The 27,023-nt window shown below is 41.2% G+C and overlaps 1 protein-coding gene across 3 annotated transcripts in view; it reads left to right on the plus strand.

The window, feature by feature from the left end:
* Window positions 1-27,023, plus strand: part of RNF145 (ring finger protein 145) — a 47,031-nt gene continuing 20,008 nt past the window's right edge. Inside the window, exons 1-3 of one of the 3 annotated variants that reach the window (XM_032124931.1) lie at window positions 1-209; window positions 9,337-9,550; window positions 18,216-18,324. In XM_032124931.1, the coding sequence (XP_031980822.1) occupies window positions 9,367-9,550; window positions 18,216-18,324 (293 nt within the window). In that variant the 5' untranslated portion in view covers window positions 1-209; window positions 9,337-9,366. Of the gene's footprint in view, window positions 210-469; window positions 491-569; window positions 886-9,336; window positions 9,551-18,215; window positions 18,325-27,023 lie in introns of those variants that run through there. The other 2 variants (XM_032124933.1, XM_032124932.1) reach the window with 2 other exon arrangements.

Raw genomic sequence — 27,023 nt, forward strand, 5'->3', positions numbered from 1 at the left:
GCCCGTCCGCGGGGCCGCGGGGTGTCGGCGGCGCCCTGAGGCGGCGCGGCGCGGCCATGGTGCCTCGAGGAGCCGCTCTGCCGCCGGGCATCGAACCGCCGCCGCCGTCGGTGTGAGAAGCGCGGAGCCTCCGCCGCGCCACCGGGGAGCAAGAGGAGGAGAAGAAGGAGGAGGAGGAGGAGGCGGCGGCGGCGACCCCGCGGGTTCAGGTGATTCCCGCACGCGCCACCTGAGGCACACGCGCGCGTCCCCGCGGCGCCCCCCGCCCGCCTCTCCCGCGCCCCTCCGCGCCCCCGCCGCTCCAGCGCGTATCCGCGCCGGTGCCGGGGCTCCCCGGCCTTCCCTGCGCGCAGCGCCCCCGCCGCTCCTCCCCGCCCTCCGCCCCCCTTCCCCTCCCCGCTCCCCTCCTCCGCCGGCGCCGGGAGCCGCCGGGGTTACTGGAGTTCAGCGGGGCCGGGCAGGATGCGCGGGGCGGTCCGCGGCGCCGGCGGTGAGCGCGGGAGTTGCGCTGGGCAGGGAATAAGTGTCCTGTTGGGGAGTGGGGTAGCGGGGGGTCGCGGTCCGCACGGCCGGCGCCTGCCCGTGCTGGCCCCGGGGATGAGCTGCGGGCTGCTGCAGCCCTGACAGAGGCACTCTCTTGGCCGGGGGCTGCGGGGCTGCCCGTCCTGCCCGGGGTCGGGCTGTGCGTCCCCCGGCCCGGTGCCGTCACGGCGGAGACACGGAGCGGAGCCGGGCACCTCTCCTGGAGACGGGCCCTGGAGCATATGGTCATGCTTGTGTAAGGAGCAGCCTGCCCGTGGCGTGGAGAACAGGGCTCTTGCCATCTTCCCTACTTGTGTCATGTCAGTCGGTTTTATGAGACCTTCTGTAGCCTTTTAAAATAAGGTTTGTGATGAGAATTTTCATTTTTCTTCTGTGCTCGGGAGTAGTTCTGTGTACCAAGTACACTTGTGACAGATGGAGCTCTTAGAGGGATTCTTACCTTCTGGTTGTGCTGCCTTTTTGGGGGTGTGTGTGTGGGACCTGGTGCATAATTAATGTGATTGGGGGAATAAAGTGAAAAAAAAGTGAATTTTTTTTGTGTGTAATGCATGCAAGTATCAGCAAATGAAGGAGAATATTAGAAACTATGGGCAAAATATACCAAAGAAAAGCAAGATTTGTGTAATATGTTTGACTCATAAATATTAGCCATTTGTGATCTCATTCAGAATACTTTTTTTTTTGAAATCCGTAGGTGTTGCGGTATTCATTTCTTATGCAGTTTTTAATACAAGAGTTTCTGTTAACTTGTGTTCCAGTCTTGGATACTTTTATATGTATTTCAGTTAGGGTTTGTAATGTGTCCGTAGAGATAAAACTTGGGAGGAGAGGAAGGAAATAATTACTAATTACTTTTTGATCAGTCTTGTAGGTTAATGAAGATAGATTTAAATATGGAAAAAATTATTTTGTTTAGGTGGGCGCTCTAAGCTATTGCACCCCGTGACTTTGGTTTATCTGTAACCTTGGCTTTTTTTTTTTGCCGGTTATCTTAAAAAGGAGGGGGGAAATGTGCATGAGAAACTGTATCTTTTTTGTTTCTAGTTACTTTAATAACTCTGGTAATCAGCTCTGGTTTTCGAGTCATAGTGTCACTAAAGGATTTAATTAACAGCTAAACTCATTAGCATTAGGAAATGGTTGTCTTTGCGACCACCATTACATGGAAGGATCATCAAAAATCTTACAGAGCAATGTAAAACTACTGCTCATCAAAAACAAGGCTTCACTTTCTTTAAGTCAGTCTTGAGGGGCTACTGATGTTCGAGCCACTCGATTCTGAGGGAGACGTGAACTGAGCATACTGGGGAATTCCTTCGTTTGGGAGAGGATGGGGAGAGATCGGTATCTCCGTCCGGTTCGGCAGCTGGAGCCCTTGGTGCAGATGCAGAAAGGCGCATCGTGCCAGGGAGCTCTGAGCGAATGGGTGTGTCCTGGCATGCTCTGAGCCTGCTTGGTGTTCGGTGTTGCACTCGCACAAACCTTCTCCGAGCTGCTTGCTAAACTTGGGTCGGTTTCCTCCTCTTCAAACAGTGCAGATAGTTCCTCTTCCCTTCTTCTGGAACCCATGTGGTGATTTACTCTTCTGAAGCCATTTTTAGCTCCAAATACACCTGGCAGTGTTTGATGTGGTTAGAGTGGACAGTTCACCATCATTTTGCTTTTTAAGTGTAGATTCAAGTCCAATCCTTGGTGTGATTCAGGCATTAGTGTTTCCCATTTCCCTGCCTTCATTTCAGAGAGGCCTTGCTGCTCTGTAATTAGTCTCGTATTTGGGAGGAACACTCAGAAGTGGGTACTTCATCTTGAGGAGTTTTTCTGGAAGAATTCTTTAGATGTGTATCTTGTGTTTGAGCATGTTTTAAAGGGAACTTTTTTGGGTATTTCCACCATGCATTTGATATTTCTGTCAGGCGAGTCTGGTGCTGCAGGAAGCTGAGCTGCCTATTTCACAGGCCTGGAGCTTTATTTACACGATTCAGAAAACAGATAAGGCAGCAGCAGCGATGGAAACTTTTATCAGTGCTGACCTAGAGAAATCCTGAAAGTCTTATTTTCTATTTTAACTTCTTACCAGTCTGGTAACTAGTTATTGGCATTGCTGGTTCTAAACATAGGCTGTGTCTGAAATGGCTAAAAGCTGTCTGAGCAACTGTGAAGAATGAGATACATTTCATTCTGTCGTGTGGCTTCATCCTGGTAACACATTTTGGTCGCAGGGGGGTTTTTTTGTGAGGTTGATGGGGCATGGCAGCTTTGCCTGTGTGCCTGGTGTTCCTGTGATCCTGCTCTCTGGGGTGGGATGTCACTGCATCATCTCAGGCTCTCATTAATGCTCGGTGTGCAGGTCCTCTGGGTATTCTCTCCTCTGCAGAGGCGCTTTGGGATTGCTGCCCAGATTTTCTCAGAATGTGCTGATACAAATGTGCTTAGGCAGGCTTGTAGGTGTGGGCTTGCAAACACGGCTGTGATGGCAAAAAAAAGTGCTGAATAACTGGTTAATAAACCAAACCTGTCGAGAAACAGGGGAGCCAGAAAGGACCTCAGAGCAGTTCAGTTTGTTGAGTCAGTCTAGATTTTCTTCTGAAGATTTTAATTAAAGATATTATTAATTGTATTTTAATTTTAATGAATTAGCTTACCGTCTTTCAGGTGCCCAACTAAGCTGCAATCTCAAAACCAAGCAGCCCCTCTTAGTGTGACTGGATTAGAGCTGATTGTGTGCAGGCAGAGCGTGGATCCCATAGGAATCCACAGAAGGAAGCATTTTGCTGCATACCTGGTGGATTTTTAACCTTTGTTAACACGTGTTAGTCCCTGAGTTCAGTTCCTTTGTCTTACCTGTTCATTATGAAAAATAAAAGCCAGAGGATGTTTTACAGGCTGCCTATAAATAATAAAATGCACTTGCTATATAATTGAGAGTGGGCTGAAACTGTTCATAGTGTATAAATGTACTAGAGAAATAAATCTTTAAAGAAAACTTAATCTTCACAGCTCTGTGATATGTATCTTCATTTCTTGGATTGGTTTTCTTTCCCCTCATATAAAACTTGCTAGAATTAATGAAAGTTGGAAATGTAGATTTTTTTTTTTTTTAATTCTCTGCAACTAACCTTCCATCGTTGCTTTTGTCCATTTTAAATATGCCTTTAATGTGAATTCATGTTCACTGAAGTCCCTGTGAACAGAGAAGAGTTTGACCTAATTTATTTTGCAGTAACATTTGCTTTTGCAAAATATGTGCTGTATTTGTTTGGGATGGTTAACCTTAGCTCTGCCACAGTTCACAACTGAATGAGTCTTGGATGAGTCGGAATGTAGGAATTACTCAGTTTTCTAGGCAGAAATACCGGTTCTCCAGGCACACCACTGCAGCAGCTGTATAGCAATCCATACTGTTAGACCAGATGGGAAAAAGGGGAAAAAAATAAGGAGAAAAAAGATGTTGTTTGTTCTTGTTAACTGCTTACACAGCAAGATCGAGCTGTCTGTTTGCTGACTGACTCTCTCTGAACCTTTAAATTGAAGGCTAAATACTCTCTAGTTATCATTTGAAATTTCTGAACTGCTCCAGTGATCTAGAAGCACTGAGCATTACTGGGAGCAGTGACTGGCTGCCAGTGATGGTGTTGCTGTGCACGTCTGCAGTGTTCCAGGGCTTTATTCCTGCTCTTGGTATCTCGCTGGATCTGGCCTTCTCAGCAGAAATCTTTGATTGCTGTCCTTGTTAGCCAGTTTAAATTGTATGGAAGCAAGACAGTCTTTTCCTTTCCTTGTCACTGTCTGCCAGGGAAAGAGCCCTTTTGATGGATTGGTGACTCACGTACTCTGAGTTCTAGGTTTGTTTTTTTTTTTTTTTTTCCCTACAGAAATCACACAGGGAGATTCTTTTCTCAGTGCATATTTGATAAACCTTTTCGTCCTGTTCCTTCCCTTTGCTTCTCTTTGTTCTCTCCCTCCCAAACTGATGATATAAAGATCTGAGTCTTTGAAGAATGGGATTCTTCTGTAATTAAAATTCTTTTTGCTCCCCAAATCAGGACAGGTATAAAGAAGGGAGTGAGTTGGTATAACCCAGCTGATGGGTCTAATTTTAGTTGTTGAACTGTGACACTGAACTTTTCTATAGCTACAGATAGGAGTTGTATATTTTGTATTCTGTTTGGGTTTATCTTTAAAATTTTTTTTCCTCCTCTAAGTCTGTCTAGCAGAGTTTCCCTCACAGAAAAACAAAAGGTTTTCCTGGTGGTATTTTTAGTTTCAGAATGTATTACTGAAAAATAATCTAATGTGGAAACTAAACTGCAGACCAGAATGTGCTTGTTAATGGATGTATCCAGAGTAACTAGAATTTCATAGATGTGAGGAGCAGAAGTTGAAACTGTCTCTTTTGGATTTTAGTCAATCTTGCCAAGTATTTTAGGTTGTGATGCTGTAGCAGAATGAGCATCTTGTTCACAGATGTGAGACTGAATGATGCAGGATCAAGTCTGGTTTTAAGGTTCTGATCTTGCCTGGAATTGCTTTCTCTTTCTATAGTGAATTTTGGTGGCAGTAATCTTGGAATAACTTATATTTGCAGATACTCCAGTTTATTTCTGTAACTATTAAGTAACTTTATTATTAATGCTTCCCTAAATGTACAAACTCTTCTCTGTTAGTGTAATTTTGTACCTGTTTGGATAAATGGATGTAGATTTTTGTGGCCTCTTGTACTGCTTTACCAGGGCATATTTGCTGCCTGTGATGTGATAGAGTTATATTTATGTTGGTGCAGAAGCAACAGTTACATGGGTTTAAGTGGCAGAATTCACAGCTTCAGCTGAAATGGCAAAATTTTATGTTGTGGCAAAACTTCAGAAAGAAAATTCTGTGAAAGGGAAAATGTGTGTTATCTGTGAGAGGTTGCGTGCTATGTGATCACACTCAAGATGGTCTGTTCTGCTGCTGGAATGAGCTGGGACAAACTTGAAGGAGTCTTTTTGTCTCTCTTTTTTTTTTTTTAATAGATTTTTGCCAACTCTGCTGTCTTCTTTAGGGCTAACCAAGAATACGCTTTTGACAAAATGGGTGTGCCAGGTGAAGGAGGGGTTTTTGAAATATAATTGTTATGGATTGTTCATTTTTGTTTTATGTTCAATGAACAATCAGTTATAATGGGAATTTTTTAAAAGGTTGTTTTGGCCAAATAGCACAGCTTAAGATGTGAAATCTGAAGTTCTTGGTCTTGGCTTTTGCTGGGATTGAGTTAATTTTAGTAGCTGGTGCAGTGCTGTGTTTTGGATTTAGTACGAGAATAACGTTGATGGCACACCAATGGTTTAGTTGGTGCCAAGCAGTGCTTACTCTAAATCAAGGACTTTTCAGTTTCCTGTGCTCTGACAGTGAGCAGGTGCACAAGGAGCTGGGGGAACTGGGCAAAGGGATGTTCCATGCCACAGAACCTCACGGCCAGTGTGGAAACAGGGGGGAATTGGCTGGGAAACACCGACTGCTGCTCAGGGACTGGATGGGCATCGGTGAGTGGGTGGTGAGCAACTGGATTGTGGCACTGGTTTCTCTTGGGTTTCAGTCCTCTCTTTGTCTGGTTTTTTTTGTTGTTGTTGTTGTTATCTGCCTTTCACCACTGTTATTATCATTATCAGTATTCTATCTTATTTTATTTATTAAAGTGCTCTTATTTCAACCAAAGGTTTTTACCTTTTTTTCAGTTTCCCTCTCCATCCTACTTGGAGGGGTGATGGTGAGTGAGTGGCTGTGTGATATTAACTCCCAGCTGGGGTTAAACCATGACAATCTTCCTGAGACTGTTCCTTTTCTTATTCTAATTTGGAACAGGGAGATGTTTGAAATCACGGGAAAAAAATTTTGAAACGCAAACAAATGGTTCCCCAGTCCATTTTTTGGCTTTGTACAACAAATGACCTATTTTTTATTTCTAATGCCTGAGCACGCAGCAACTCTTGTCATCATCATTTATCTAAACGTTTTAATGTTGTGGTTGTTTTTTTGTTTGTTTTTACACCAATCAAAATAATGTATTGTGAGAGCTCTTTACAATATAATGAGCTTAGAGCAATGGACTTTGCTTGCCTCTATTTCGTTCTGTCAGAACTTGGCAGCCATTACAACTGAGGCTTTATTTAACACATCCGCATTTCTAGTGGAGTTAATTTTAAAGGGTTTCTTATTAGTGTTGGGTGTTTTTGTCAGTCAGGGACAGAAGATGCTGTGGATTTGCTGTGGCTGCTCCTCACAGGACTTCTGTTGCGACATGATGTGGTTTTCAAAGTTAGTTTTGCTTTTGTTTTAGCAGCATTTGAAATTTAATTGTTCTCTTAGATAATCTAAATGCTGCACTTTTTAGTTTGCTATGTCTCAAGTATGTGTGCGTGAGTTTGGGAGGTAGAATTTTTCAGCTTAACTTGAGAGTCAGCACATCCAAATTAACTTTCAGTATTAAGAGAAGTTGTCCGTGGAATTCTGTTTTTGGAGTAATTAAGGAAAGCGAAAGTTCAAGTGAAAGTTACCTTCTTGTCATACACGTTTGGTTGTTGTTGATGACTGAAAAAGGTTTGACAGTTTTGAGAATGTAATTTGGTATCAGGCACTTGTCACTTTGCATGGCTGTTTTTATGACAGAATGAAAACCTGTCAGTCCCTGCTCATCCCTATCCCCACATCCTGATCTACTTGGAGAAGGAACGTAGTGAAAAACCAGGAGGCAGCCTAACTTCAGAGTTTTAATTAAATTTATGAACTTTACAAACCCATAGATTTTTGAAAATTCTGGGACATTTAAAATATTTTGATATGAATTATTTAAGCTGGTATTTTTTGTAACTCTGAATACAATCTGTGCAACCCCTGACTTCTGTTTGTACAATACCATCCCTTTAAACTCAGGTTTTTTTTCACACAAAATGTTGAATGCTCTGATTCTGTAGTAGCTGCTTGGGTGGTAGTTTTGGTTGTTCATTCTAAATATTTGTAGTCTTCTGGCTGACCTTTTAATTTGATTTGGGCAGCTCTGTGAAATTCTGGTGTTGTGTGGGCTGCCTGATGTGGTTGGAAGGTGCTTCCTGTGTGAGGGGAGCGATGTGCTCTCCTTGGGGTTTGTAGAGCTGTTGCAAGAGCTCTGTAAAAATGCCAGCATATACATAACTTGAAAAATCAGACTGTGGGCTAGACAATGGCAAGCAACAGCCTTGCGACCTGTGGTTTATTGAGCCACATCTCAGTTTTGATGTGTCCTGACTTCTTGAGCTGAAGTAATTTTATGTCATCATGCCTTGAGAAGTGTGAGTGTGGCTGAAGGTGTGACATGAACAGTTTGCAGTGCCATCTAGGCCATGGCAACACAAATAAAACCTCACACAAGGCTTGTGTGTAGGTGAGAGGTCTTGGGGGTTTTTTTGTTATTTGGGTTGGGTTTTTTTTCTTAATATATATTTGCATGGTTTCACTTCATGCTGGACTTCTGTGTTGGCTTGAGATATAAAACTTGCACAGCTGCAAAAACTTCTATAATTTACACAAGGACAATATGAATAAAGTCCTGTAAAACTTTATAAAATAAAGTTTTTATTTTAAGATTTAAATAAATTTTAAAATTTTAAAATAAAGTGCAGTTCAAGTGCAGGTTTTTCCATTTTTTTGCTCAGGGTGCAGTTCTTTTCAATTGTCCCCCTAATAATTGGGATTGGGAGCCTTTTCTTAAATCTGTCCTCATCGGGGGGCTGATTGTGCTGCAGGTGATTTTACTTTGAGTGGCTTTTTGTGGATAAAATCTTGCTGGATCATCCCCATCTTCAACTGCAGTTCTCTAATGCAGCCTACAGTGAATCACGTTCAAGGGATGGGCAGGTGGTGAATGGTAAAACCAGCACATTTTATTTAGGAGCAACTGTCAGTCTTAGCTGACAGGATGTCAAACTGATCCTTTTGCTCTTTAAAATGGTTCTGTTGATGACTTTTGAGATGCTGTTGTGGACCAGCTGTTTTTAAAAAAAAAGGGCCCTTCATTGTTATGCATCATCCGTCTTATCTGATGGCAAACTCCAAAACTGAATTACCTTCTAGTATTCAGGAGTGAGGATATGGTCTTTTGTTTGAATGATTCCTTGTGAATTACATGGAAATGAGTAGAATAGTTGTATTATTGGTCCTAATCTTCAAAACACACAGCCCTCAAATTCCATAAATAGATAAATTTGTAGGGGTTAATGAAGTCTGTAAATGATTTTTTTAAAGCTCAGGTATTTGAAAATGATTTACTGCAATTTGCATTGAGGAAGTGAATCCCAAATATTTAAAGAACTGTCTTAATTGGTGATTATTTAATTTGAGAGGTGTAGAAATAGTGCTAAGCTAAATGGATGTAGTGCCTGAATTTTGTTGGTGTTTGGTTTCTAAAGCTTACAGAGTATTTGCATTCTAATGCAGATCATGTAAATGTTTGTGTAGTACCTACTACACTGGGGTCTTTCGGCTGAGATCTTGGATGCTAAATGAGTGTAAATAAGAACGGTGCACACCCTTGGACCATTTTCATGTCATTAACCTGCCCTCCCCCCATTTTACAGTGTCACCATGAAAAAACTGCTAGCAAATTGACCTTTATATAGCCAAAATAGAAGCTGTCCTGTCTGGATTTGAGTTTAACTCAGTTGATTCATTCAGTCGTTTGTGGCCACACAGGAAGCCCCATTCATATGATCACAAAGCCTAATGGCTGTTTGTACAGTGGGATTGATCCGATTACTCTTCTCTCTCTTGTGCTATTTACAGTCTGCTGCCAATTCACAGAAAGGGAAGAGAATGGCTGCAAAGGAGAAGTTGGAGGCAGTATTAAACGTGGCCCTAAGGGTCCCCAGCATCATGCTGTTGGATGTCTTGTACAGATGGGATGTCAGCTCATTCTTCCAGCAGATCCAAAGAAGTAGCCTGCACAACAACCCTCTCTTCCAGTACAAGTACTTGGCCCTTAATATGCATTATGTGGGTAAGTATGGATCTCTTCAAGAGAAAACTACTCGACTAAATATCCTTTGGCTTGCTAAAAGAATTTTAGGAATTTGGTAATGGCATGTTAATATATTGATTCCAAAGAATAACACGATAATGCATTCATTACAGCTCTGCCTAAGGGACAGTTTATGTTAGCAGCAAAGAAATCCTACCCAGGGTTTTTACTGATTGTTGTTATTCAGCCTTTACAAGTAAACCTGGTGTTTGGAAACACAACTGATGTCCTGAAGGAGGAACACAGTGACTTTGGCCCGTGTCTGACTGATGATGAAGCAGCTGTGAAATGTGGTGCAGACAAGAAGTATAGAAACTTAACATTAAACAAGAGACTAGGGAAAAGGTGGCTGGGTTTGGACTAACCATAGCACCAGAAGTTTAGTTTTCATTGCTGCACAGATTTGGCTCTTCAGTTTACACCCTTATGAACCATCTCTGTGCTGTGAGTGGATTCGAGCAGGTAACCAGTCCTTGTGTTGCAGATAAATGGACAAAATTACTAACTCAGCTCAGGCAGCTGAGGTGTGAACCTTGGCCTGCAAGTCTAGCTCTGGAATGCTAGATGTCTGTTTTTAGGAGATGAAAGGCTTGGTGTTCTGGGACCTGCTTTCCAGGTGAGAATGTGATTCATCTGCACATGGGGTAAATTAGGGATTGGATTCAGGCTGTTGAGGTTGATCTCTTGCAAGCATCTGCCTGAGCACTGCCTAGCTTGGAGAGAAAGGGCTAGCATATAATTTTCCCACTCTGTAGCATTTCTTCCTTGTAGATGCTTTTGGAAGATAAAGATGCACTGCAGTCAGCTAAAGGAAACACACTTTACTTAAGTAGTTAGAAAACTGTGCGCTTTTGATAGAGCATGTCCTGACTTTAATCCTGACTGCATAAATGTTGGCATAAGGCTTCCCTTTTTTAAATGTATTAAATATCTGTTGTCTGGAAATCATTTACTGCACTAAAAATGAGTGCAGCTTTCTTTGTTACGGCTCCACAATACTCGTGCTGGGATAACAATGTACTTGCAGTACAAAACATTGGTGTCACAGTTCCCCTTTCCTTTGTCTGTGGGAGAGGACATGCTTGCTGCTGGTGAATGTGACACAGGACGATGGTGGCCAGTACCTACAGCTGGCCTTCTCATGCATTTGTGTGCGCACACAAAGCTTTTAGGAATGACTTTATCAGATCAGGTTCTAATGCAGAACTAACGGTTGTGGAGTAGGTTTTCGAGATGGCAGTGGGTAATTTCCAGCTGTGGCAAAGCCCCTCTTTATAGACATTTGATAATCTTGTCCCTGCTGAAGTGTGTTGGGATACACCAATAAAAAGTGCTACGGAGAGGGGTGGGTATTGTTACCAAAGAATTTCCCACCTGGATGCTGTTTTGGTACTAAACCAGTGGAATCTGACTTTGTGCTCCTTGTACAAGGGGTGCTTTTGTGCTGGTGCACAATCACTCAGCAGTTCTTGTACTTCTTGCTTTTATGACATTGATTGTATGCACTTTTATTTCTCCAACTGGTAGTTGCTAAGCAAGAAGAGCTTCTAAATTGTCAAACAAGTTGCTTGTTTTAAAAGATTTTCAGGCAACTTTTAGTGAGAAAACATTGCTAGTACTTTGCAAATAAAGTTGCTGTGTTTCATTTCCTTGGTTGTTGGGGGTTTTTTAAGTTGTGTCAGGGTAAAGCTGGGCTAAATCAATTTACATGCCTCCATGACATTTTATATAGATTTAGTTGCATCACTTTACAGTTTAACATTAATTAAGATGATGTATAAAAATATATAAATTGGATTTGTAAGGAAAACAAAATCCTTTTCCACCAGTCTGGGGAGTTAAGCTTCTTTGAAGATACATAGGGGGAAATTAACTACCAGCATATAATTTAAACAACAATTCACTGTGGATGTGTTTCAACATACTAATCTGCTTTATTTAGGAAAAAAATCCTCTGTCATATTTGCAGTTAGGAAACACTGTCAGCAAATTCAGTGGCAGCTTTGCAATATCAATCAATCACTGAATTTCTTCGACAAGACAGTATCTTGTAGTGCTATATATAGTGCTATATAAGTGCTTCCAGCAGCTGAGGAAATTGGGTGCATCTATCTTGGGCAGATGCTCAAGGAACAATTTGATTAGAGAGCCCTAAAAATTAATAAACTCTACCAGTCTTCATATGGTGAACCGTTTCCTGGAACTAAGGACACAGTGTTGGAAATTTGCTCAGAACTGGGAGTTACCAGGAGTGTCTTTTCTGTTTAAATGTACAAGTGAAATGATGTGTGTTCCAGTGTGACTCCCATTCCAGTTAGCAGTACTGAGAGTGTAATAAAAGCTTCTGAAATGCAATTTGTTCTTTGAAACAACTTTTCCTTTTCGTATCTTTCCATGAAACAGCCCTTATCTGCTTGAGCAAAGGAAAATATTCAATCCTGATAACCACTCAACCACAAGTTCACCTGCATGAAATTTAACTAAATAGCACAGAGCAATGCAAACAGCAGAGATAAATTTCTGGTTAGAATTGGTGAAACCTCTGTGTAGGGTAGATTAGCACTTACTGCCAGACTTCTCTGTTTTCTTCTGCACTGCAGAGGAGCTCTGAGAAAGCAGGCACTTCTTTTTATGTTCTTTTGATGAAGAAGGTGGAAAACAGTTGGAACCACGTAATTTCCTCCTGTGAAGAAGGGCAAAACAATGCTGTTTGTTCTAACTGGTAAATACTCTGAGCTAGATGGAAAGAGTCATGAGCTTAGTCTATAATCAGAGTCAGGCTTGGAATTTAAGTCACTGTCATGGGTGAGGCACAGAATTGCACTAAATACAGGGTTTTCTTACTCAAAAGTAAAAATAGAGCAGTTTTCTATCTTAAACTATATTCTTTGTCATTACGAAAAATAAAAAGAAATTTTCAGGGGGGGAAAAAAGTATTTAAATATTTGGAATAGGTGAAAGGTGTGTCATCTTTCACAACCCTGTTTGTAATGACAGTTTCTTGAACTGTGTGGTTAATATTTTAATCTCTTGGTCACATCACTTGCTAGGTGTGAGCTGCTTGTTACAAATGCTGCTTTTATGAGGGGGGCTTGAGGGAGGAGAAACCTGCTGGACTTCCTGCCCTTGTGTGCTGATTGCATGCTTTGGTCTGCCCACTTTTCTTTAAGCTCTTGTGCTTTACGTAGAAGATCTTTTATTTAGATTTCTATTTTTTTCGTGTTGCCTTTTAAGAGGAAAGATACTGTACTCTGGTACAAACACAGGAAGAAATGCCAAGTGAAGCTTCAGTGTGAGAAGAAATGAGTTGGTTCGTTACAGAAACAAATTTCCTAAAATATTGAGAAAAAGATGCATGATTTAAATGTGTAAATACAGTTAATGCATATAAAAATGAGGTCCTGCTTAGATTCAGCATCTCTGGCTCTGCAGCCCCATGTCTTCTGTCTCTCTCCTGCAAGCAGCACTTAGATAAATGGGTAGTAGAACTATTTTCTGAATGTTACTATTTAATTTTAAACTGTAGCTATTTTTTAATCAAGTGCAATTTGATGACATGGACTTGGTCTGTATTCCTTAAAATAATTATTTGTAATGTCTTCTCATTCTCTTTTTGGATAAAATGCAGTGTATGCTGCAGTTGGTAGGACACAGGAGGAGGTAGAGTGAGTGCTATGCTCAAAATCCAGCACACCCTTTTTTCATTTTCTGACTCAAGGCTACTGCTCCCTTCGTGTTGCAGGCTTTTACTAAGCAGCTTTCTCAGCATATGGATACTTTCAGGTAACTCTTCTGTGTAAAGCTGGTATCTGTTTTTGGAAACCCACATCACCGCTTTTTTTTTTAAATAAAAGGAACCACTAACCGCCTTTTTGAAAGGAGGTGCTTAAAATTTTTAATTCTGAGTACCACTCTCATGACAGAATGGCAGCTTGTCTTGATGATTTAGAAAGAGCCTCTGAATCATATGGCAGAACTAGAACCAAAAGTCCATTTTATTTGTTCAGATAATACTGCAAATCTCTGTAAAGAACTCAGTTTCTTGGATTATTTATACTTAGAGTGCCCAATCTGTTATGCGTTTAAAAATTCAAGAAACAGCTGTTGATGGCAGTACCCCAGCAATGAATAAATTGTTTTGTTGGCATTATTTTCATAGAGATGTGCAGATGTTGATAACAGGATTTCTGATCTCTGTTCACAGTTGTCCTGTGCAATGACTGAATAAATACCACTTTCCTTATGTGCAAGTATGTTTAGATGTTTCTCAGTTTTGAACTCATTTTCCAGCATTTTCTGGAGGGCAGGTATATAAAAGTATATTTTTTAAAAACTATCCACTCTTGAGATAGATGATTTAGACTTTGACAATTTATGAAATCTCTGTGTAAATTGCAGTGTGACCAGTCTGGTGATTGCTTATCCTGAGAATTAGACACACTGAAAATAAAGGTGCCAGTTGTTTCTGTAATACTTCTGCCATCTCAAATGCAGGCTTTCAGAAGTGTGTCCTGTTTTATTGATACTTGCATGTTGTGGCCAGGTATTTGTCTGAATAAACTGAAATGAGGGCAGTCAAGGATTTGGCTGGAGTGACTAACTCGGAGTGCACTGATCCCTCTTTGAGGCAGGAGAGTTGGGTGTTGGGATGGAGTCTGTGGCTCATGACCTGCTGCTTCCCAGCAAGTTGCTTTGCAAGTCACTGACCCTTTACCCTTACAGGATATGGGAAAATGGAAAAGTAGGGCCCCCTAAGTTAATTTCCTGGTAGAAGCCAAGCAATTGTGCTCTTACTTTCTGGCACTCCAAGAGTTGGTGTGGCCTTATTAAGAAATGTTATGAACTCTTTGATGTGCAAAGTTCTCAGTTTTAGAGTAAACACGCAGGAAACTGTGAGTAATAATACAAAATGGACACAAGGGATCTGTAATCATGCAAATGAGCACTAAAGTGCTCCATAAAGAGGATGAGTTGTGACTTTGATCGTGTTCCAGAAGCCTCCATTGTGTGCAGTCAATAAACCTCAGACACCTGAGTCGGCAAAGAGGTAATTCTGGTGAGAGAAGCTGGGAACACCTTGGTGGTGCACAAATGGAGAGATTGCTGAAAGGCAGTCTGTGAGCTGCTGCTCTCTGAACAATGAGCATTGCACAGCCAGAGGTTTTCATCGAGCTGAATCAGCAGGTTGTAAATGAGGTCATGAACTGGTTAATACGTGTGTTCTTGTCTAGCTGCCTTCAACTTCGCTTTTCTGCTCACTATGATTTTCACAGTTTCTTTTCTCCAATGGGGCCTAAATCTGCACCATCTTGCCTGAGAGGCAGTAGAAGTTCTCTGTTTCCTTGTGCTCCTGAATGGGAGCTGAGTGGGGGATTTGTGTATTTTTAAGGTTGGCAGAATGAGTCTTCTGTAATGCTCCTTACATCTGGGGGCATAAAGGTGCAAGTCTCTTTCTTGGTGTTGCAGCACTAGGGCACTATGACTGTATTCAGGGAAGATTATTCTGTCTTTTCTTTATCTTTTTTGTTTGTTTATTTGTTTTTAACGTATGTTAGAACCATTCCTTTACTGGGGCAGGAATTGGCCTTCCCTGAGCCTGCTGCTTGCTTTATACAGAAATGCACATGGTGAGTCAAAAGGGACAATGCACCAAGTCCCAAGAGCAAAAATAGCATGGCCTGAATCGAGGGAGGGGAGTGCTCACTGCTGACACAGAGCTCAGAAACTCCATTTGGATGGAAGTGAGTGTTATTGTTAACCCCTGCTCAGAGGTTACCCAGTAAGATGACTGTTTCTCAAACTGTAAGTTCTTGTGTGTGGGGACTCTCTCCAAAGGGATGTATGTTCTCAGCATCATGTTTTCTTCTGGCAGAGGAGGTGCAAATGAAAACAGAATGTAATGATTTAGATGAGAAAGCTACTGTGAGAAATTTCATTTCCTGGTCTTCTTTTTTTTTTTTTTTTGAAGTGGAATCTTATTTATACCATACACTAATTACATCATTTGTCTGCATGAGAACAAAGGGAATAGAATATTATTGCAAATATGTCTTAATTTGAGCTTATCTTCCTTTTTTTCTGCAATCAGATGAGTTGGTAAAGAATTATTTGGCTTTTTTTTTTTTATTTGGCAGAGGCTTTGTTGATAAAAATGAGGTTGGTACCACTTTGGGAATAGGGCCTCTGCAGAAAAAATGCAAATATTGCAGTATGAAGTGTGTTGAAATCTCCCTCTTACCAAGTCACAAGAGGAAATTGTAAATAAGAGTGAATGGTAACTACTTTAAATGTCTGTTGCTCTCCCCCTCTTGAAAGTATAACAATTAAACCAAATGGCTGCTTCAAAGTGAACATTTACATTCCAGCCCAAACTCCTGAGCAGTGGAGTTCATTGCTGAAGCTTCTGCAGTAACCTTGGCTGTCTTGTGCTGCTTCCCTGCAGTTCTGAGCATCTGTGCAGTGTGAAGGCCTGCCTGCTGGTTAGAAGGCACAGTGACAATACTTTCTAAATCTTTTAATTTAGCCTTTTATTTTTTTTCCACTCCTTCATTGTATCCTGAAGGATCCTAAGTATTTTGATTGAAGTTGTGATCCTGTAGAGAAGAAGAATGAATTTCAGTGATATCTAAAATCCTTCCATCATCTTTGTTAGAGGGTAGTTACTGCCCTCTAAAATATGTTACTTTTACAGAAATGATCCTACCATTGCTCAGGTACATCATCACGTGGCCAAGGAGCAGACTTTCTTGTGATAAAGTAAAGATGACAGAGCTTAAATACAGATGCAGTGAACAGGTATTCTAAGACTATTGATAGGGTAATAGGGGAATAAAAGACTGCATAATAAACTCCATTTGGTTCTCTACCTGAAGGTGAGTCACAGGCTAGTGAGAAGGAAAGTTTTGGAGAGATTTGACTCACGTGCTGGAATGATAAATGGTTGTGGGTTGTTCCTCAGGGGGAATTGTCCCTCAGGAAGGAATCCAGGGAAAGGGGTGAATGCAGCAGAGATGAGGTGTAAGAATGTCTGCAGAGGGTTTGAGAGCTCGAGCTGGCTCATGAGGCTGTGGTGTGGTGCAAGGTAATTAAATGTCTTCATAGAGACTGCTGAGGAGTTCCTGCCCTTGTCATTTGTGTGTTTGGTAGAAGGAAGGTGGTGAACAGAGAATAGGAATTCCATAAAATACAGGTGTTTGTGAAGAAAACTGATAGAACATCTGATGTGCTGTGCAAGTCATTCTGTGTGAAACAGTCGCTAGAAGGAAACTGATGGAGTGCTGTATTTCAGGCCCCTTTAAAAAAGCTCACAATAAAAATGATTCTGTTCTCCAGGCTGAATAGCCCCAACTCCCCCAGCCTGCCCTCCCGGGGGGGTGCTCCAGCCCTCTGGTCAAAGTGATACTGTCCAGAATTACTGACTTGTCTGACACTTGATTTTAGTAAAAGAATCTATTGATTATTTTAGCCTTTTAAAAAGCACATCCTGAGACAAATGTGCAACTTGTCACATCCACTTCATAAAGATAATTGAAACATTATCTTTAATGCTAAATACATAAATGATATACTGGTATTTTAAAAAGGTAAGCAAATAGGCTTTGTCTGTCTATCATTGATCCTATCATCTGTCTTATCTGAATTGATCTCTCTCTGCTTGGCATCCTGTGGGTCTGATGCCTTTTCTAGGAGGATCTTGCAAGATACCTTTTTGAAGACCAAACTGTTGGTAGAATTTTACAGAGGTGGCTTATTGAACATGGCAGATATTAAGCAGCCATTAAATACTTCTACACAAATACTGACTCTGAAATAGTATCTTTTTCAAATACTGGAACATGCTGAGTTCCCAAGCTGTTTTATAGTACCTGGTTGTGCCACTGCTTATGAGTGCTTAATCTAGAGTTGCATTATTAAATATATTTTAAAAGCTCAAAATATAAATTAACTCAGCTAAAAAGACTGTGCCTTATGTTGCTGAATAGATGTATGAAACTTCAATTGTGACATGACTGGTGTGGCTGTTAGGGTCAGGATAAGTTCTTCTGTAGCGTTTTGTTCTTAGCTTCAGGGGAGTTGTTGGCTGTTGCTGGGCTGTTTTCCTAAATGGATTTCAGTGCCAGGCACTTGAGCTGACCTTCAGAAAGAGCACAAGTGCACTGCAGTGATGGAGAGAGAGCCTGGAAATAAATATTACTAAGGGCACCATGTGCTGGGTTTTTGACCCGCAGCCTATCTGGAAAGGAGTATGGACATGTACAGCCCAGTTACGAGGTGGACTTCAAAGTACTGCTTTATTTGGGGATCTGAGTGAGATCCTTATGAAAATAAGGATCAGTGTTTTGCTTGTTGGAGAGGCTGCTGAGCAGCCAGGCCCTGGTCTTGAAGAGTAAAGCTGGATGTGCATTGGGTCATTTTCAACAGCCTCACGAAATGCTTATGAGACATGCAGGAACTGCTGGGATAAATATCTACAAATCCTAGGCTGTGTCAGGTCCTGTCCTTGATTTATGCAACCCTGATAGCTGGAGTGTGCTTTAATATGGAGTACAGCCTATGCATCCCCATCTTAAATTCTGAACATGCCAAGTGTTATTTTAATTTGGTGTTTGATAGTATTTTTTTAAAGATCAACTTTTTGTTACAGGTTACATCTTAAGTGTTGTGCTCCTAACTTTACCAAGGCAACACCTGGTTCAGCTTTACCTGTACTTTTTGACTGCACTGCTGCTTTATGCTGGGCACCAAATTTCCAGGTAAGAATAAATGGATTAATTTTGTCAGCTTGGTTTGGAAATTAGAAAAATAACTGTTATTTTGTTAATATCTTCTGTAAGTGGTTTTGTGAATGCCTTTTTTTTTATGTCAGACACCTAAATATATCTTGCTGTTCTTTGTCTTTGGAAAAGTTTACAGAATTAAATATGCAGTCAAGTAGTTCTTTTTAAGTTATTGAAAGTAGAGCAAGAATTTTGAGCTACTTGTCTGGGGAGTGTAATGTCCCCTAATCTAAGGAGAGAAAGCACTTACCACAAGACTAAATGTGGCCTCTGATGCAGTGGCTCAGCTAAAATGCTTTCAGCACTGGGGTGTTTTACACAGCATACAGGATGTTACTTTTAGTTTCCTGGCACCTTGGGTGAGAGAGCAAATAGGGATCTGGATCCAGTAAAAGCAAAGTAGTAGTGGAATTTATTCTTAAAATACATTACACAAATTTAAATGTGCAATGGAAGCAGGTGTTTTGGATCTAAAATGCAGAGCGAGAGGCTGGAGAACTGAGTCAAACAAGACAAAATCAACCATCTTTGTTTGGTCCCCGCTACATCTGTTGAAAGCCATTGTAAACTTTCATACTGACACGATGTTTAATTGGAACCAAAGACACTGCCATCACATTAAAGGCTTTGTACAGGAAGTTCTGGAAACATGGATTTGAGCCTGACTTATTTTGGTGCCTGCTGATGAGAAACATTTAAAAATGTGCTTTCAATTGATTTAATGGAAGTGATAGTTTTGTTATTTCTGCATCAAAATTGTTGTTCCAGAGCATTTGCTGGAATGTCTTTCTTGATATGTTGCAGTTCAGGGGAGTGTTAATGAAGGTTTTGTGATGACTTGACATGTCGCTGTTGTGGCTGTCAGAGTTGCAGTTAGTGATTTCCTGAAAAGGAAGAGTGTACAAGAGAGGACTTATAGCCTCTTCTTGCCTCAGTAGGAAGGAAAAAAGTGTTTATTTGTCATTCCTCAGGGGAGTCCTCAGTTGTTATAGATGGGAGTTTGTGGGTGTTTCTTACAGGATTAAAGGCTTATTTATTAGAAAAGGCAACCTAAACATTATTTAAGAACTTGTGTTTAAATAATAAAGCTGGTAACAAATGCCCATCAGACATAGGGCTTTGATCCAGAACATTTACAGCTGGAGGTGGTTATGCCACTCCAGGTCTTTAAATTTTTTAAAAGAAAGGGAGATGTTATGAATTTAGTTGATACGTTGAGGTATAGCGCTGTGATTGCTTTGAATACCTTGTTTGTGCTTCTATGTAATAGGAATTCTGACTTCTGGTCTTTGTGAGGTTTGAGACTTTATAGGCTTCATTGTAACATGTTCAGTACTTATTGCTTGGACTGTTAGGTGTGTTCCTAACTAAGCTTTCTCTCTTTGGTGCTCCTGGAGTGAGTTAATAAAGACTTTAATTAAGTCTTGCATCAACTAGCACAAAAAATATATTTAATTAAAAGATGTCATGGATTCAAATAGTCCAGCAGTGTTCCCAAGGGATTTTGCAAGGCAAAAAGCTGACACTTAGTGAGCTTACCCATTCCCTAGACATAAGGCTGATTTGGTTTGGAAGGAAGCACAGTGCAGGGGGCTCTCAGCTGAAGCCTTTGTACAATCAGGGAATCAATCATATGTGGGGAGTGACACTTGAATTAGCCTTACAAAAGAATTTTTGAATCCCTTTAGTTTTCATATTGAAAACAGTAAAGTGTGACAGACATATCTGTTGGCAGAGCCGTTCCTCTTTTTGCCAAAGCTATCCAGTTCCAACTGATGTTTCTATTTAGCAGCCTGATCATAACAAGACATACAGTAGTCACATGTGCAAACTGTTTTTCAGTGTTTTTTGTTAGTAATTCTGCTTAGAGCTGAAAACTTCCATGGACTTGGTTGCATGCACTACCAGTTGGGATGCTATTTAAGACCGATGAAGAGGTCTTATATTGAGGCCAGTTTGGTTAGTGCAAATTATAGAACAAGACCAGAATCATCTGGCACTTGTGACTCTGCAGTGTCCTGGAAATTCTGAGCTGTTGAAAGACTTCAGCTTTCAGTGCTTTTTTTCCACCCCAGAAATAGCTTGTAGTTCATCTTCGAGTCTGGGAATAAGATCATCTGAATTTTATAGTTAAGCTCTGACTTCAGACTTGCAGGTTTATATGACCTTGACAAGTCACTTAATTTCTTAAATTTCTTAAATGTTTGTTTCCTTGCCTACAGAACTGAGAGTTACCTTAATGTGTAGAGATGGTTTAGGTAACATTTGTGAGTAGTTGGAACATCCCAGAAGATTCTACATTTGTATGTAGCATGCTAACCTGGCAATTTGGGTGGAAATAACATACCATCTGTTTATGGAAAAAAGAGAAGTCAGCTTAAAAACCCAAAATCCAATTTAATGAAATTTCTTTGCCTTAGGTTTCCTGCAGCAGTCTCCAATTTCAGGAAAAATTAGTTTAATAAGTGAGTGGCACAGCAATAGGAACAGCTTGAGCTGGGTGCCTCCAGCCAGGGACCCAAAGCACACAAGTCCCTGATGTTTGTACCCTTACAGTCAATGCGCCTGTCCCTCATCCACTCTTCATGTGCTTTGCACACACCCCTTGGTCCATTGGTGGGTTTTGGTCTGGGAGCTTCTTGTTCCCTGTTGGATTCTTTCTCTGTCTCCAGGTGGGTGTTGGCAGCTTTTATCTGGCTGGGTTGCAGCTTCTGCTGAGTTGTGGCCTCCTTATCTTCCAGTTCACACTGGTCTCAGGGCCCTCCTTCATGTAATGGAGCAGAAGTTCAAGATATGTTTGACTTTTCTAGGTGGGACCTTGGAGCTGGTGAGAGTTTGGAGCTCGTGGCTTAAAACTCCAGCAGCTTTAGCTACTTTTGCTAAGCAAAGCCACTCAGATGGAAGAGTACAGTTAAAAGGATGCAGCTAACTAAACTTCATTTACAATAGTCCTGCTTTTTTTATTAAGCATCCCTGCTGGGATGTCAGAAGGAACTCATGAAGTCTTTCAATAAGAAGGAAGGAACTCACAAAGTCTTTAAATACAACTCTTAGTCTCACATACAGTGTTATTACAAGCAACAGGCACAATGTAAACAGAGCAAACAAGGTCACCACTGGATGGATATCTGAATATAGATTCCTGTTGCTGTTGGTGACCACCCAAAGAGAGGAATTTTCCACCATCAGTGTTGTGCCTCCCTCTTCACTCTTTCTGTGACATGACACATCTTTTCTGCACTGAATGGTGACTAGAATTTTTTGTCCATTGTTTTGGACTTGTTCCAGTAGTTGATATGGGTCATCAGGTTTTAATAGCTTCTTCACCCAGTGCAGGATTCATTCTGATGGGGATAGGTAGTAAATTTTAGCTTAAGTATAATTGGACTGTAACCATTGATTGGACGTAATAGGAGCTGAATAATTAAAATTGCATCCCACAGTGTTTCCACAGTTAGAAGTAGTGGAGTGATTATTTGTCCCTACAGTGATGTTATTTACAAACAAAAGATTACAAAGAGTTCTTACACAAACACATCCCTTTCCAACATAGGCAAGTACGGTTTCAGGGGTATCTCTGGAATGTATTTCAAGTGACAGGCGTTTTGTTCAGCGTCAAAACAAATGTGTTGAGCTTTGATGGTTTTACTTTCACAAATAAATCTTTGTTGTTCTCCTACAACATGCCCATCAACATTCTGCCGTTTGATATTGTTTTGTTGGGCCCATACTCAGCTCTAGTGGATAGAGTGCAGTTGCATCATGAGTCAATCCTAACACAGGGATTGGGTCTGTGGTGTATTCTGATGTGGTGCATATTGTTCAGACAAAAGCTGTGGCCTTATTACTCGGGGGTTATATGGGAAATTGGCTGGTTACCACCAGAGCTGGAATTCTTTCTCAAAATCAATCACATTATCCCAATTTTTTTTTTTTTTTGAATTTCAGTGTGTAAGATACAGCCTTCCCCTTCTCTTATGATTGTGGCTGCCGTAGATGGTATCTACAATCATGCTTGAAATCAGCTAAAAAGCCAGTGCTGATTTCAGAAATCTGTGGGATCAGCTCCTCCCGTACTGGTAGAGGGGTAGTAACTAAGCTCATTGTGCTGGGCAGTAAGACAGTGGTTGGTATTGAGTTAATTTTGTTCACAGGTCACATTAACATAGATTCTGTTTATTTGAGATCCAGATGTCCAATCACACACAGCAGCTGGAATTGAATGTTAAACAAGAGTAGCACTGGGGCAATCAACTTTGGTCTTGCTGGTTCTCTTTATTAAAGCTGGATCATGAGCTGTATCCAATACACAACAAAAAATGTGAGCTCTTTCTTTGGGTTTTACAGAGGTTTGGTCACCCAGCCCCTAACAATCTATGTGAATTAGCTCCTCTTTAGTCTTGTTAACTTCATACCACACTGAATTGTTCATTGATTTTGTACTTAGCCATGCAGCTGTGGTCATCTGGGTTAACAGCACCAAGAGTGGTGAGTGAGCTGTTCCACTTCATCTCTTCAGAGTATCAGTTCTTCATAGTGCCATCATTCATTAGCTGGCTGGTTACTCACCCCTCGTTTGACATGAGACTGGTGTATCCAATTTTCTTTTCCTAAAACAGTAATGCATTTGTCCAGGGCTTTTATCCTCTAAGCAGTGTCATAAATAAGTGAGTCTTAATTGATTGAAAGTTCCATGTAGTGGCCAAATTTCCCGGGGCCCCCACCAGCTGTCCTAGTAATATATGGCCATTCCTCCTGGCACAAGGCCACTGTGTGCTTTTTAGATAATTGAGCTGTACCATAAATCTGTTCCCAATTTTGCAATACCTTGGCCAAGGGCATCCCCTTTTCTACGTCGAGTTTGTTCTGTTTTACCAGAAAGAATAAAGAAAAAGCAGCAAAAAAGACTGTCAGGGAGACCCTCCTGTGGAGTCATGAGGTTCAGAGAGCAGTGTAGGTGCAGCTGGATCCGATCTTAGTCTCAGATTTGGCCAACAGTTTGTATCCAAAGGATTATATTTCCCATTGCTATGAGGGACTCGAACCCCGTTTTTTTGTGTGGAACTTGAATCCCCTTTCTCTGTGCACATGACACTGATCAGGCTGTGCAGCCCTAAGTGAGCTGCAGTAGGGGAGGGACTCGAATACACCCTGATACTGAGAGGGACTCAAACCCACTGCCGGACTTCCTCCAAATCTGCTTGGGGAATTTTAACACTCACCCTTCAGTGCCTCCTGCTCCAGAGGTACCTGGTGAACTCACCCGATGCCAACACTTGGATATCTGGAGATGACAAGTTGTGAAAGTGGTCTGAGATCCTGTCTGGTTTCCTGCAGCAGAGTTTCCAATTCTGAGAAAAATTAGTTTAATAATGGAGTGGCACAGCAATAGGAGCAGCTTGAGCTGGTTGCCTCCAGCCAGAGACCCAGAACACACAAATCCCTGGTGTTTGTACCCTTAGAGTCTATGCACCATTTCTTCACACACACCCCTTGGTCCAGTGGTGGGTGGTCCAGGGTCTTCTTGTTCCCTGTTGGATTCTTTCTCTGTCTCCAGGTGGGTGATAGCTGCTTTTATCTAGGTTGCAGCTTCTGCTGTGAGCCAGAGTTCACACTGGTCTCAGGGCCCCCCTTCATGTAACGGAGCAGAAGTTCAAGATAAGTTCAGCTTTCCTAGGTGGGAGCTTGCAGCTTGTGGCTGAAGACTCCAGCAGCTTCAGCTACTCATGCTAAGGAAAACTACTCAGGCAAAAGAATGCAGTTTAAAAGAATTCAGCGAACTAAATTAATTTACCACAGTCCTGCTGCTCCTGAAAGAAAGGTGGACGCTGGTTTTGTTTTACATGTAGTAGCACAAATGTTTTGCTTAAAAGGATCACATTTCTTTTACCCATTTCCAGCAAAAAGCAACTTGGGAAAATAAGTGGTGCAGTTATGCAGAACAGAAGTGATGCAATTAAACACACTCTTAATGCTAAAACTGGAGTCTACATCATTATCTTACTTCATGTTTTGCAGTTTTATTATGATTATGTCCCAAGTGTGTTGAGCCTCGCAGAGCTTAAAATGAGAAAGGAGGGAGCAGGAGACTGAATTATTTCTTACGGATAAACTTAAAATACACTTAATTTTAAGGTTGTCTGTAGACATTAGAAACCTAGGAGAGTGCGTTTGATGTTGACAGTGGAGATTAATCAGCCAAACTAAATGTCAGCAATATGAGTCAGGTCAGATAACCACTGTGCCTTATGTGAGTCAATTAGGAAGCGTATTTTTAGTAGTGGAAGATGTTTTTGTATTTCAGTAACAAAAAAATGATCACATGTGACACTCTGTATCTCTTTACCTTTGTAGGGCAATTTAGTCATGGCTGTCCATGGGTACCTGTTAACAGGCCAGCAGTTGGATTAAATGAGGCTGGGAATGCATCTACAGGATGAGCAGCAGGCAGTCTGATCTAAGCTTTTTTCCTTAAATCCTAATTTTCCAAAGTAATGTAGTTTCAGTCATTTCATTAACTAGTAAATAATGATTCTGGCATTCTTGTTTTCTTACATTGCTGCAGTAAAGTGAACAATCCTCAAATGTAAAAGCTGCAGATTAATACAGCTTTAATTGATCAAAATTGAGTGCAGGCACTTGCTTTTTTCAGCATCTTGTATGGCACTGCAGCTGTTCGAGGCATCTTCTGATTGGTGTCTGTGCCAAAAGATCCTTGTGTTTGTACTGGTAATAAGAGAATCATTGCTTTCACTTTCCTCATTCAGACATCATATACAAATACTGTTTAAAAAATTTAGGAGATCTTAAAACATTGCTTCTCCAAGCTGGTGGGCCTAAAACTCAATTATAATTGAGAGTTACTTAGAGAATTCAGCCAAGTGCAGACCTCTGTGCAGATGACTGAATCAGACAACAGCAAGAAATGTAGCTCAAAGAAATTTGGGTCATCTCCAAGCACGTTTTGGTGTTGAAGAAGCAACTGTAAGTGCAGCTTTGTTCGTGTTTCTTGGCTAAATTGTGTAAGGTCATCTTGCTGTACTTGGTATCCTGGATGATTTTGTAACCTGTTTCCTAACAAATATAGAAGAAACTTGATGTCTTCACTGCTTTCCTTCCAGCAGCTTAGGGATAGCCTGTGTTTTCACCCAAAATGAGGATGGTGCATGATTTTGCTAAGAAAAAAAGCCATCTTCAGCATTTTGCAAGTGTTGTTATTTTTTTTTTTTCCTCTTTTGTAACTGACGGATTATCCTGTTTGTGTTGTTGATGCTTTCAGAAAGTGCTTTTTGCTGGTCCATATGATGTAAATAAATAAAAAAAATACCCTTTGCCCCAAGGATTACAACCTTACGGATTTTGGAAGGTGGAAAAAAAGCGCTTGTGCTTAGATATACCTGGAGAACAAGGGGAAGATTTCTGTCTAGAATTGTTGTTTTAGGTACCTTTTCAGTCCTAATGTGTTTTTAATTTTAAGTTGCAGTCTAAAGAACCCATTTCAACATACCTCACATACACTATGACACTTGAAAAGCTGCTCTGAGTAGGCAGCGTTGTCGGCTATGAAGAACAGGCTTTGAGGTGTTTGTTTTAGTACTTTCAGATTTATGTCTTGAATTCCAGAGATTTTTTTGCAAGTGAAAATGGGAATATCTTTGCTTGGGGCAGCAAGCTAATCCTAGGAGCAGGGTGTATTTCCACATTTCTGGGAAGAAGCGAACGGTCCCAGTAGCACTAAGTTGCATCTATTTCTGCACTGAAATAAAAAGAGCAATTCTTGTATTGGCTGTGGTTTCTGGTCCTGTTTGCTATGCTTTGTCTGCATCTGTTCCCAGCAAGTTTGGTTTGCCTCACTGATAAAAATAAACACAGAATAACTGAATTGCCCCTTGAGCAAACAGACTCTGCGAACTCCATGCAGGGTGAGATCAAGTGTGTGTGTCTGGTGTTCCTGGGATGTGATGCAGGTAGATGTGAATGGCTGGACAGGATCAGCCAGAAACAAGCACAGGGTTTTTGTGCTGCTGATGCCAGAGCTGGTGGTGTCCTAACGAGGGTGAAGCTGCAGCTGCCCTGGAGTGGAACAGGAAGCGTCGCAGGGCATGGCAGAAACACGGGTCTGGGATCTGCATGTGGAAGGTCAGGAGTATTGCCTGCTGGCTGATGGCAGGGGATTAAGGAGCCGCTGCAGAATTCCTGCTGTGAAAGTGTGAAATACCTGCTCTTAGTGTGAGCTTCATATTTGAGTTCTGTTGATGTGTTAACCTACTCGAGGGCAGAGCCAATGGATGACCCTCAACAGCAGAAAACTTCATAGGGTCTGCAGGTTCTTACCTTTCACTTTGGTTGCCAGAGCCCACCCTCCCAGCCCACCTTTTCTGAGGGGAATTACAGATCTCCAGGCTCTCTTACTGTGTCTGTCAATAGTGTTTTATCAGTTTGTGGGTATCTGGTAGGATAGAACTAAACTTTTAAATAGTGTTGGACAGAAAGGTGATGTAGCAACTCTGTTCCTGACTAGTCCATGACTATTGCTTTTCCTTCATACCTATTTTTTAATTGAATGCAAAGAACTTCTTAAGTGCAAAATACGGTAAGCATTAAATTGGAAGATCTCTGTCAAGCTCTCAAGTTTTTTTTTCACATGTTGATGGTAGGAAAAGAAATTATTGTTA

This window comes from Corvus moneduloides, chromosome 15 (assembly GCF_009650955.1).
Source record: "Corvus moneduloides isolate bCorMon1 chromosome 15, bCorMon1.pri, whole genome shotgun sequence".
In the NCBI taxonomy this organism is placed as follows: Eukaryota; Metazoa; Chordata; class Aves; order Passeriformes; family Corvidae; genus Corvus; species Corvus moneduloides.